Genomic DNA, 12,132 nt, shown 5'->3' with positions numbered 1-12,132 from the left:
CTGTAACCAGCAGGTCTCTGCCATCGTCGTGCAGAGAAGAAAATAAGGAAAAACCTCGATCCACCATCTTCTTAACAGGGAAGTGGAGAGGAATCGTCCACTTTCTTGCATCTGATACAAAGGGGGGGAAACCTCCTTGTTGGGACGCCACAAATGTGGACGCCACATCCCCAGAATTGAGGTTTCCGAGTGGACAGGGCAGGTTGTGGCGATAGACCTGGATGCAGAAGAAGATACATGGAGGCGACACTCCGTGTGCTCGTCTGTTGAAGGTGTGGGGGGAAATCGGAGCCCTTTAAGGGACCCGTCACCCGTCACCCATAAAATTCCGACCAGGTATGGTATCCTACTCAGAGGTCTTCCAGTGCATCACCGTCAAATGTTGATGGAGATTTTCTAGAACCTGTACGTTTTTCTAGAATACTTGCGGCCCCTGCTAGCCGACGGCTCCCATTGTAGGAGAGGGAGCATGTGAGTGCTCCAGAGCTCAGTTAGGGTGACCAGCTTAGGATAGATGATGTGCCCTTAAGACCAGTAAATACTGGTCATGCGCCTTTAAGGTTAGGGGTTACTGGCCATGAGCCTTTAAGACCAGGGAATACTGGTCTTGTGCCTTTTGTAAGATGACATACTGTTCATGTGCCTTTAAAAGCAGGGCATGCTGAAATCCAGGAGATAATGGTCATGTGCCCTTAAAACCAGGGTATGCTGGTCATTTGCGTTTAAGACCAGGGCGTACTGGTCCTGAGCCTTTAACTCCAGGGCATAATGGTCACGTGCCTTAAAGACCAGGGCATACTGGTCGTGTGCCTTTAAAAGCCAGGGCATACTGGACATGAGCCTTTAAGACCAGGGCATACTGGTCATGTGCCTTGAAAACCAGGACGTACTAGTCATGTGCCTTTAAGACCAGGGCATACTGGTTATTGCGTTTAAGACCAGGGGATACTGGTCACGTGCCTTTAAGACCAGGGCATACTGGTCATGTGCCTTGAAAACCAGGACGTACTAGTCATGTGCCTTTAAGACCAGGGCATACTGGTTATTGCGTTTAAGACCAGGGGATACTGGTCACGTGCCTTTAAGACCAGGGCATACTGGTCATGGCCTTGAAAAACCAGGACGTACTAGTCATGTGCCTTTAAGACCAGGGCATACTGGTTATTGCGTTTAAGACCAGGGGATACTGGTCACGTGCCTTTAAGACCAGGGCATACTGGTCATGGCCTTGAAAAACCAGGACGTACTAGTCATGTGCCTTTAAGACCAGGGCATACTGGTTATTGCGTTTAGGACCAGGGGATACTGGTCACGTGCCTTTAAGACCAGGGCATACTGGTCATGTGCCTTCAAGACCAGGAAATACTGGTCACGTGCCTTTAAGACAAGGGCATACTGGTCATGTGCCTTTAAGACCAGTCTATACTGAACACGTGTCTTTAAGACCAGGGGATACTGGTCACGAGTCTATAAGACCAGGGCATGCTGGTCACGTGCCTTTAAGACCAGGAATACTGGTCATGAAAGGAATGTTGGAACAAGTGCCATAAAGACCAGCAAAGCTGGTAATGTGCCTTTAAGAACAAGAATGCTGGTCATGCTCCTTTAAGACCATTGATGCTGGTCATGTGCCCTTAAGACGAGGGCATACTTGCCATGTGCCTTTAAGACCAGGGCATACTGGCCTGATTAAGTACTAAGGAAAAGGAGACCGGCTTCTGGCAGAGCAGAGAATGCTGGGGATGTGACCCTTTTAAAACTAGGGGACCCTTAAGACCAGGGAATGCTGGTCCTGGGTTTATTAAAAAGGCATGGAAAGCTGGGGATGCACCTATGGGCCCAGCGACTACCGGGCAGAGTATTAAATACCAGGGAATGAGTCACCAGGGAATGAGTCACCAGGGAATGAGTCACCAGGGAATGAGTCACGAGAGCTTCATTGCTGGGAACTCACAGCTCTCTGTTTGCAAGCCTGCACACTGTACTATACATTCTGTAATGTGCAGGAGCACCGGAGATTGCAGCCTTAACCCTCCGTCAGGCGCAATAGATCTGACAGGCACACAGTAATTAGTTTCACTTCTCTCTCCTTGCCCACTTATCAGAAAACCCCACCCCTCCTAGTTATCTCCTGACTCTACAGGCTCTGTGAAACCTGATATCACAGTGACTCAGCAGACCTTCTAGTGAGCAGATATCAACACTTTGGCTTCTCAGGCACATTGCGCCTGATTTCAACACAAATTGAAAGGTTAGTATTTTCTTTTTTTATTCATCACGATTGTGTATTTAGCTTGTTTTATGAAGGATTAATGCTAAGTTAGTGTACATAAGTACTGTTTTCTTAGACAAAAGGAGGGTGGCTTCTAAGGCACATTGCGCCCTAACACATACTCTTTCTCTCTTGCTTCAGATTTTCTGCTGCAATGGCCAGAAAACAGTATGATTCATCTAAACCCCTTCATTTAGAAGAAATGAAGATTTTTTTGTTAGAAGATGATGAGGAAGAACCAGCAGTAACTGAGGATTTAGAGGAATCTAGTGACATTTCATCTGAAGATGAGGTAGCAGAATGTAACACTGATTCTGGAACAGAGCAGGATGGTGATGACACTGATACAGAGGAAACAGACACAGATCTAGCTTATTATTTGGGCAAAGATAAAAATACAAAGTGGAACAAAATGGCACCCAAGAACAAACAGCGCAGAGAATCCCACAATATTATTACACACCTTCCTGGAGTTATTGGAAGTGCTAGAAAAGCTAAAACTGCAGTGGAATGTTGGAGTAATCTAATTACAGATAGCATGTTGGAAACTATTGTTCGGTTCACTAACCAGTATATTGACACAATCAAAGAGCAATTCTCCAGAGAGAGGGACATCAAAAACACTGATGTAATTGAACTCAGGGCATTTATTGGCTTGTTATACCTAGCTGGTGCTTTCAGAGCAAATAGGCAAAGTTTGGAGGAGCTGTGGGGGACAGACGGTGATGGCATCGAAAAATTCAGCCTTGTGATGAATCTGAAACGATTCAAAGTCCTGATCCGTTGCCTCCGTTTCGATGATCGAAGTACCCGGACAGAACGAAAAGGTTATGACCGGTTTGCACCAATTCGGGACATATTTCAACAATTTATTATGAATTGTCAAAAAAGCTATTGCCCGGGGCAAAACCTCACTATTGGTGAGATGCTTCCAGGTTTCCGTGGAAGATGTGGTTTTCGGCAATATATACCATCGAAGCCAAACAAATATGGAATTAAAATTTTTGCCATGGTTGATGCAAGGATGATGTACACTATGAACATGGAAGTTTATTGTGGAAGACAGCCACCAGGTCCTTTCAATGTGAGCAACAAGCCTAGTGATGTGGTAAAGAGATTTGCTGAGCCAATGTTTGGATCTGGTCGAAATATCACTGCTGACAACTGGTTTACTGACTTTGATCTGATTGATTTTTTAAAAACGAAAAAGCTGTCATATGTGGGAACTGTTAGAAAAAACAAAAGGCAGTTGCCGCCAGATTTTCTATATACAAAAGGCAAACAACAGTATAGCACTATGTTTGGGTTCAGTAATGGAAAGATTTTAGTTTCTTACATCCCACGCGAGAGGAAAAATGTGATTTTGGTCTCTTCATTACATAATGATTACACCATTGATCCAGAGTCTGGGGAGCTAAGGAAACCAGAAATCATAACTTTTTATAATTTGACCAAAAGCGGCGTTGACACTGCTGACCAAATGTGTGGCAATTTCAATGTAAGTCGAAATACCAAATGCTGGCCGATGGTAATCTTCTTTACAATGCTGAATGTGGGTGGCATCAACTCACAAGTAATTTACCTCGGTAATGAACTTAAACAAATGCGCAGAAGAATGTACCTAAAACAATTGGCTAATGAACTGGTGAGTGGAGAGCTAAGCCTAAGAAGTACAAAGACGGTTGGAATGCCCCTTGCCCTGCAACACCGGTTGAAGAGATATCGTCCCAAGGACGTTCCAGAACAAACACCGACTCTACCACCTTCTAAAAGACGCAGTTGTACTACCTGCTCATTTGTATCTGGTTTCAGAAGGCTTTCTAAATATGACTGCAAAATATGTAAAGAATCAATCTGCCTTTCCCATGCAACTTTCGTCTGCCAGCCTTGCTTTTCTAAGTGTACCTGTGCTGCTTCTGCTGCAATTGAAACCACTGAAGATGAGTAGAAAATAATTAAGTAACATCTAAGTGCAATATCCTTTAAGTTTTTTTCCATAATTTTATATTTAAGCAATAGTTAAGTAAAGATAACTGGAGCCTATTTGGCGGTACTACCGAAAAGTGGTACTTTTAGTTTTAATAAGTTTATGGTTAATAAATGTTTTTTTTTGCATCTGATTTGGTGTAATCTCTTTTAATACATTCCTATGAAGGTCACTGACTACTTCTATAGTCCTGAAATTGAAATATGTAGCTACTATAGGTGGTTTTCTGACCTGTGCTTGTCAGGCACATTGCGCCTGAACTGACGAGAATCTATATTGCGCCTGACGGAGGGTTAAGTATATAAAAAACAGGGAAAGCTAGTCCCTTAATGCTGCCAGGATGCGTGCCGGGGGGGGGGGGAGGGAGATATTGGGGCGATTCACCTTACTCAGGTTCTGAGTCCCCCGCCTGAAATAGCGCTGACTTCAGCGCTGAAAAACCGCCGGCCGCAGCCCCCTCCAGAAGAAATAGTGACCGCAATGGAGGAGGAAGAAGATGGCCTACGAGATCTCGTCTGGAACGAGAAGCGCCTGAATAGGGGGGCGGAGCCGCTAGAAGGGAGCAAGCGGTGGGCGGGGCTTCCCCGATGCGGCCTAAACAGGGCCGAAGCCGGGGACTAAATTTATGGCTTTGGCCGGCGCGCACCCGCAGACTGAGGGGAAAAGTGCCGCGAAGCTCTGTGGGGACCCAGTCGCTATGGAGCCCTCCTCTGACCGCCGGAAAACCCAAATCTCACGGAGCACTTACCCCAATATGGAGGGGGTGGCAGATGCTGCAGGTAGGAGCTGTGCCCGGGTAGATAGGACGGTGCAGGGTTGGGGAGCCTCCATCCACCATCCCTGCAGAAGAGGGGTGGAGAGGAACCGTCTGCCTCCTTTCATCATCCGCTTTTTCAGTGGTGATGCAGTGGGGGCTGCTCGGACGCCACGCTGGAAGGTGCCTCTGTACAGCCGAGGGTAAAACCTGGTGGACAGGGCTGAATGTCCGGCAATAGGCCTGGCTGCAGAAGAGGATACTGAAGGTGAAACTCCAGTGCTCGTCTGATAAGGGAGGGGGGAGATCGGTGCCCTTGAAGGGGCCCGTCGCCCCTAAAATCAGCTCAGGCAGTGGCTTCCCACGTCGCAGGAGAGGATACGGAGAGGTAAAACTCCCGTGCTCGCCTGTTGATGGTTCGAGGAGATCGGAACATGAAAGAATCCGTCGCCCCATTCGACCGTAGTAAAAAGTAAAAAACGGTAAAAAAGAGTTCTTTGGGTCTGAATAGCAGACCTGTCCGTGTGCCTCCTACGGACACTAAGCAAGAACTGGTTAGCTGGGAGCCAGCAGGAGGGTGTATACTGCAGGGGAGGAGCTAACGTTTTCTTTGTATTACTTAGTGTCAGCCTCCTGGTGGCAGCAGCATACACCCATGGTCTGTGTCCCCCAATGAGGCGAAGGAGAAACAAATATAAAAATATACAAAAGGCATTGAATGTTCCTGGAGATAAAGTTGGAAGTTCACAAGTTCAAAGATAAAGTACCACTCCAGCGTTTTTTTTTTTTTTAATTACTTCACCACCTCCGATATCAACAATTTATGTTCTATGTGTGCGGTACTTACCGGTCTCAGTTTTTTAGCATTTCTATCACCAATCCACTTTTCTCTTGGACCACATAATTGCAGTTATGAATAGCTGAATCACTTCAGCGTTTTCTATGTGACCAGAAGTCACTTTCTCGATTTACGTGGATAAATAAGACGTGAGCACAGCTGGAAGGGTGCACAGGTAGGTTCCCACACCGTGTGACATGATTGTGAAAGAACCTGGCACTCAATTTAAATGTATGCAACTTGATATTTTATTGTGTAGTACCAATAAAACGTTTCGGTCTAATCGACCTTCTTCAGTTACTACAAATATGGAAAAAGAGTATAAACAAATGCCATCATATGCAAACAAGAAAAGAACAAAAGGAAAAAAAGGGTGGGGTAAAAAACATGAGGATATAATCTAACAAAAGTATGTACAACATTTAGAGGAAAGGTCATATCAGTGTAATAGAAATTCTCATCATTGGCGTAGGTGCCACAGAATATTCCCATATCCGAATATAAAGTCCATCTTAGTAAAGGAGAAAGAAAATGAGACCTGGCATACCGTACTGATAGGGTTTATGGATGGATCTTGGTGATAATTCAGAATCAATCTGGTTAGAGTTGCTGTAATGAAAAGTGTATGGGGTGCCGTTATAGGGTGATGGTGAAGTCAATAAAGTGCCACTATTGAATAAAGGTTACCTTAGAGGTTAATACGGCGCTCACTAGTAAAATGGGCTAGGAGCTGTGGACCAAACACAAAAAAAGAAGGAAACCTTCCTGAGTCAAAACGCAACATAATGCGGGGCGCTGTAGACTTAAAGCACCTAGGATGGCCTACTGGCATTTATATTGGCACAGCATTTGTGTCTAATACTGTCTGTCTATTTTGTCTGGGTCATATATGCTCTATATTCAAGCTATTATCTGGTGCACACTAATTATTTGTTACATTGGGAGCTCCACCTTTATCATAATGGCCATAATGACAACATGCCTATAGAGTAGTTATTGTATTTCCATCAACAGAGCAGCTGCATATCTAACATATTTATGTAAAAATATTTTATGTCATCTATATGGTATTTGCCGTATTATATGTGTATATATTTCTTGGAACAAGCTTTTTTGGTCTTGGGGGGCATACCCCACTTGGGGTATGTACCACTTTGGTTTTTAAATTGTTTGGTGTGTCCTTTTTGACCATAATAAAATTTATTAGTGTATTTATATTTTTGGGGGGTGATCCCTGGTTCTTTGTATGTTTCTTTTCTTCTTTGACATGGCTCTTGTTTGACATACTCCAGGTGGATCCCAGTTTTGTTATGGAACAATGGTGCCCTCCACCCTTCCTGCTTCATGTGTCTTAATATACAAGTAAAAAAAACACGTTTAATCTGTACTCACCTTCTATGTAAATCTTTGGCTTTCAGTCATGTGGGTGGTGCTGGATATTGGTTCAGTCATAAAACTCTTCCCAGTAGTCTTGTCCACTGCAGTTTGATGGTTGGGCTGTGATGCCCTGACATGTAGCTCCCTGAAGAAATCCCACAACTTTGCGTTGACTGCCAGCTTGAAGACTGAATCAACATACAGCGTCACCCACATTATTGGAAGCCCAAGCCCAATAAAACGTGTCAGAAAGACCTGCATTTTCAGTGTCAGTTTTATTCATGAACTACTTCTGGACCGCCCATAGACAATAAAACTCTGCAGTTGCATTTTAAAACGTGCTAGAGCATCTGTAAGACATCATGCCGCTATGAGATGGGAAATCAGCTGTCAAATATGGATTCTGCATAGAGAAGCAGAGATGGTCATGTAATCACAGGGAGCAAGGAGGGAGCATGAGTTGCTAGGTTCTAGGAGATGAAGTGAGCTCTAAACTGCACCCTGAAGGCTGAGTTTCCACTGTAACTTTGGCTAATATACCAGCCCTGATTACAGAGGAAATCAGATTTTATAAAAAATAAAAAAAAAGTGTTACAATGTAGAAACGCCACTGGGCAATATACTACGTGACTGGCCAATATACTACCTGACTGGCCAATATACTACCTGACTGGCCAATATACTACGTGCCTGGCCAATATACTACGTGACTGGCCAATATACTACGTAACTGGCCAATATACTACGTGACTGGCCAATATACTACGTGACTGGCCAATATACTACGTGACTGGCCAATATACTACGTAAATGGCCAATATACTACGTGACTGGCCAATATACTACGTGACTGGCCAATATACTACTTCCTTAGGGGGTCTACTTTCCAAAATGGTGTCACTTGTGGGGGGTTTCAATGTTTAGGCACATCAGGGGCTCTCCAAACGCAACATTGTGTCCCATCTCGATTCCATTTCATTGAAAAGTCAAATGGCGCTCCTTCGCTTCCGAGCTCTGTCATGCGCCCAAACAGTTATTTAACCCCACATATGGGGTATCGGTGTACTCAGGACAAATTGTACAACAACTTTTGGGGTCCATTTTCTCCTGTTACCCTTGGTAAAATAAAACAAAATGGAGCTGAAGTAAATTTTTTGTGAAAAAAAGTTAAATGTTCATTTTTATTTAAACATTCCAAAAATTCCTGTGAAGCACCAGAAGGGTTAATAAACTTCTTGAATATGGTTTTGAGCACCTTGAGGGGTGCAGTTTTTAGAATGGTGTCACTCTTGGGTATTTTCTATCATATAGACCCCTCAAAATGACTTCAAATGAGATGTGGTCCCTAAAAAAAAATGGTGTTGTAAAAGTGAGAAATTGCTGGTCAACTTTTAACCTTTATAACTCCCTAACAAAAAAAAAATTTTGCTTCCAAAATTGTGCCGATGTAAAGTAGACATGTGGGAAATGTTACTTATTAAGTATTTTGTGTGACATCTCTCTGTGATTTAATTGCATAAAAATTCTAAGTTGGAAAATTGCGAAATTTTCAAAATTTTCGCCAAATTTCAGTTTTTTTCACAAATAAACGCGGGTAATATCAAAGAAATATTACCACTATCATGAAGTACAATATGTCACGAGAAAACAATGTCAGAATCACTGGGATCCGTTGAAGCATTCCAGAGTTATAACCTCATAAAGGGACAGTGGTCAGAATTGTAAAAATTGGCCCGGTCATTAACGTGCAAACCACATTTGGGTGTAAAGGGGTTAAAAGGGCTGCACTTAGCTTTACCTACCCGTGCCTCTAGAGCACTCCCTTTTCCCGCTGCTGTGCCACCGGAGCACATCCTTTTCCCGTTGGCGTGCCACCGGAGCACATCCTTTTCCCATTGGCGTGCCACCGGAGCACACCCTTTTCCCGTTGGCGTGCCACCGGAGCACATTTTTCCCGTTGGCGTGCCACCGGAGCACACCCTTTTCCCGTTGGCGTGCCACCAGAGCACACCCTTGGCGTGTCACCAGAACACATCCTTTTTCCCGTTGGTATGCCACCAGAGCACACTTTTATACGTTGGCGTGCCACCGAAGCACACCTTTTTCCCGATGGCATGCCACCGGAGCAAACCCTTTTCCGTTGGCGTGCCAGCGGAGCACACCATTTCCCGTTGGCCTGCCAGCAGAGCACACCATTTCCCGTTGGCGTGCCACCGGAGCACACCATTTCCCGTTAGCGTGCCACCGGAGCACACCATTACCCGTTGGCCCGCCAGAAGGGCCCAATACTTGGCCTTTTTGCTTACCAGCGGAGGCGACCATCTTGGGCATTTCAGCCTGACACCGGGTGCATTCTTTGACCTTTTTAATTACCAGCGTGGAGCCCATCTTGGGCCTCACATAATACTCCATTTAATACATATGGGCCCTACATAGCCCTCAATTTAATAAAATGGGCCCCACAGAGCCCTCCATTTAACATAATTGACCCCACATAGCCCTCCATTTAACCCCTTAAGCCCCGAGGGTGGTTTGAACGTTAATGACCGGGACAATTTTTACAATTCTGACCACTGTCCCTTTATGAGGTTATAACTTTGGAACGCTTCAACGGATCTTGGCGATTCTGACGTGATATATTGTACTTCATGATAGTTGTCAAATTTCTTTGATATTACCTGCGTTTATTTGTGAAAAAAACGGAAATTTGGCGAAAATTTTGAAAATTTTGCAATTTTCCAACTTTGAATTTGTATGCCCTTAAATCACAGAGATATGTCACACAAAATAATTAATAAGTGACATTTCCCACATGTCTACTTTACATCAGCACAATTTTGGAACCAACATTTTTTTTGTTAGGGAGTTATAAGGGTTAAAAGTTGACCAGCAATTTCTCATTTTTACAACACCAATATTTTGTAGGGACTACATGACATTTGAAGTCATTTTGAGGGGTCTATATGATAGAAAATACCCAAGAGTGACACCATTTTAAAAACTGCACCCCTCAAGGTGCTCAAAACCACATTCAAGAAGTTTATTAACCCTTCAGGTGTTTCACAGGCATTTTTGGAATGTTTAAATAAAAATTAACATTTAACTTTTTTTCATAAACAATTTACTTCAGCTTCAATTTGTTTTATTTTACCAAGGGTAACAGGAGAAAATGGACCCCAAAAGTTGTTATACAATTTGTCCTGAGTACGCTGATACCCCATATGTGGGGGTAAACCACTGTTTGGGCGCATGGCAGAGCTCGGAAGGGAAGGAGCGCCATTTGACTTTTCAATGCAAAATTGACTGGAAATGAGATGGGATGCCATGTTGCGTTTGGAGAGCCACTGATGTGCCAAAATATTGAAACCCCCCACAAGTGACACCATTTTGGAAAGTAGACCCCCTAAGAAACTTATCTAGATGTGTGGTGAGCACTTTGACCCACCAAGTGCTTCACAGAAGTTTATAATGCAGAGCCGTAAAAATAAAAAATCATATTTTTTCACAAAAATGATCTTTTTGCCCCCAATTTTTTATTTTCCCAAGGACAAGAGAAGAAATTGGACCCCAAAAGCTGTTGTGCAATTTGTCCTGAATACGCTGATACCCCATATGTGGGTGTAAACCACTGTTTGGGCGCATGGCAGAGCTCGGAAGGGAAGGAGTGCCATTTGACTTTTCAATCCAAAATTGACTGGAATTGAGATGGGACACCATGTCGCGTTTGGAGAGCTCCTGATGTACCTAAACATTAAAATCCCCCACAAGTGACACCATTTTGGAAAGTAGACCCCCTAAGGAACTTATTTATGTGTTTTGAGAGCTTTAAACCCCCAAGTTTTTCACTACAGTTTATAATGCAGAGCCGTGAAAATAATTTTTTTTTTTTTCACAGAAATGATTTTTTTAGCCCCCAGTTTTGAATTTTCACAAGGGTAACAGGATAAATTGGACCCCAAAAGTTGTTGTACAATTTGTCCTGAGTACGCCGATACCCCACATGTGGGGGGGAACCACTGTTTGGGCGCATGGCAGAGCTCGGAAGGGAAGGAGCGCCATTTGGAATGCAGACTTAGATATATTGGTCTGCAGGAGTCATGTTGCATTTGCAGAGCCCCTGATGTACCCAAACAGTAGAAACCCCCCACAAGTGACCCTATATTGGAAACTAGACCCTCCAAGGAACTTATCTAGATGTGTTGTAAGAACTTTGAACCCCCAAGTTTTTCACTACAGTTTATAACTGAGCCGTGAAAATAAAAAATCTTTTTTTTCCCACAAAAATGATTTTTAGCCCCCCAAATTTTTATTTTCCCAAGTGTAACAAGAGAACTTGGACCCCAAAGGTGTTGTCCAATTTGTCCCGAGTACGCTGATACCCCATATGTGGGAATAAACCCCTGTTTGGGCATACGGGAGAGCTCGGAAGGGAAGGAGCACTGTTTTACTTTTTCAACGCAGAATTGGCTGGAATTGAGATCGAACGCCATGCCGCGTTTGGAGAGCCCCTGATATGCCTAAACAGTGGAAACCCCCAATTCTAACTGAAACCCTAATCCAAACATACCCCTAACCCTAATCCCAACAGTAACCCTAACCACACCCCTGACCCTGACACACCCCTAACTCTAATCCAAACCCTAATCCCAACCGTAAATGTAATCCAAACCCTAACACTAACTTTAGCCAACCCTAACCCTAACTTTATCCCCAACCCTAACCCTAACTTTAGCCCCAACCCTAACTTTAGCTCCAACCCTAACCCTAGCCCTAACCCTAGCGTGAAAATGAAAATGAATACATGTTTTTTAATTTTATTATTTTTCCCTAAGGGGGTGATGAAGGGGTTTTTGATTTACTTTTATTGCGTTTTTTATACCCGATTTTTATGATTGGCAGCTGTC

The 12,132-nt window shown here is 43.8% G+C and overlaps 1 protein-coding gene across 1 annotated transcript; it reads left to right on the top strand.

Annotated features, from left to right (window-relative positions):
* Positions 1 to 2,041: 2,041 nt before the first annotated feature.
* Positions 2,042 to 4,392, top strand: LOC138637827 (piggyBac transposable element-derived protein 4-like). Its single transcript, XM_069726757.1, has 2 exons — positions 2,042 to 2,251; positions 2,414 to 4,392. The coding sequence occupies exon 2, from the start codon at positions 2,427 to 2,429 to the stop codon at positions 4,218 to 4,220; it is 1,794 nt and encodes a 597-aa protein (XP_069582858.1). The 5' UTR covers positions 2,042 to 2,251; positions 2,414 to 2,426; the 3' UTR covers positions 4,221 to 4,392.
* The last annotated feature ends 7,740 nt before the right edge of the window (positions 4,393 to 12,132 follow it).

Source organism: Ranitomeya imitator, chromosome 1 (genome assembly GCF_032444005.1).
Source record: "Ranitomeya imitator isolate aRanImi1 chromosome 1, aRanImi1.pri, whole genome shotgun sequence".
Taxonomy (NCBI): Eukaryota; Metazoa; Chordata; class Amphibia; order Anura; family Dendrobatidae; genus Ranitomeya; species Ranitomeya imitator.
The sequence above is the reverse complement of the archived record's forward strand: the minus strand, read 5'-3'. Positions and strand labels throughout refer to the sequence as shown.

What these genes read in the sequence shown, in the direction of transcription:
- LOC138637827 (XM_069726757.1), top strand. Translation starts at nt 2,427, where the DNA reads ATGGCCAGAAAACAGTATGATTCATCTAAACCCCTTCATTTAGAAGAA.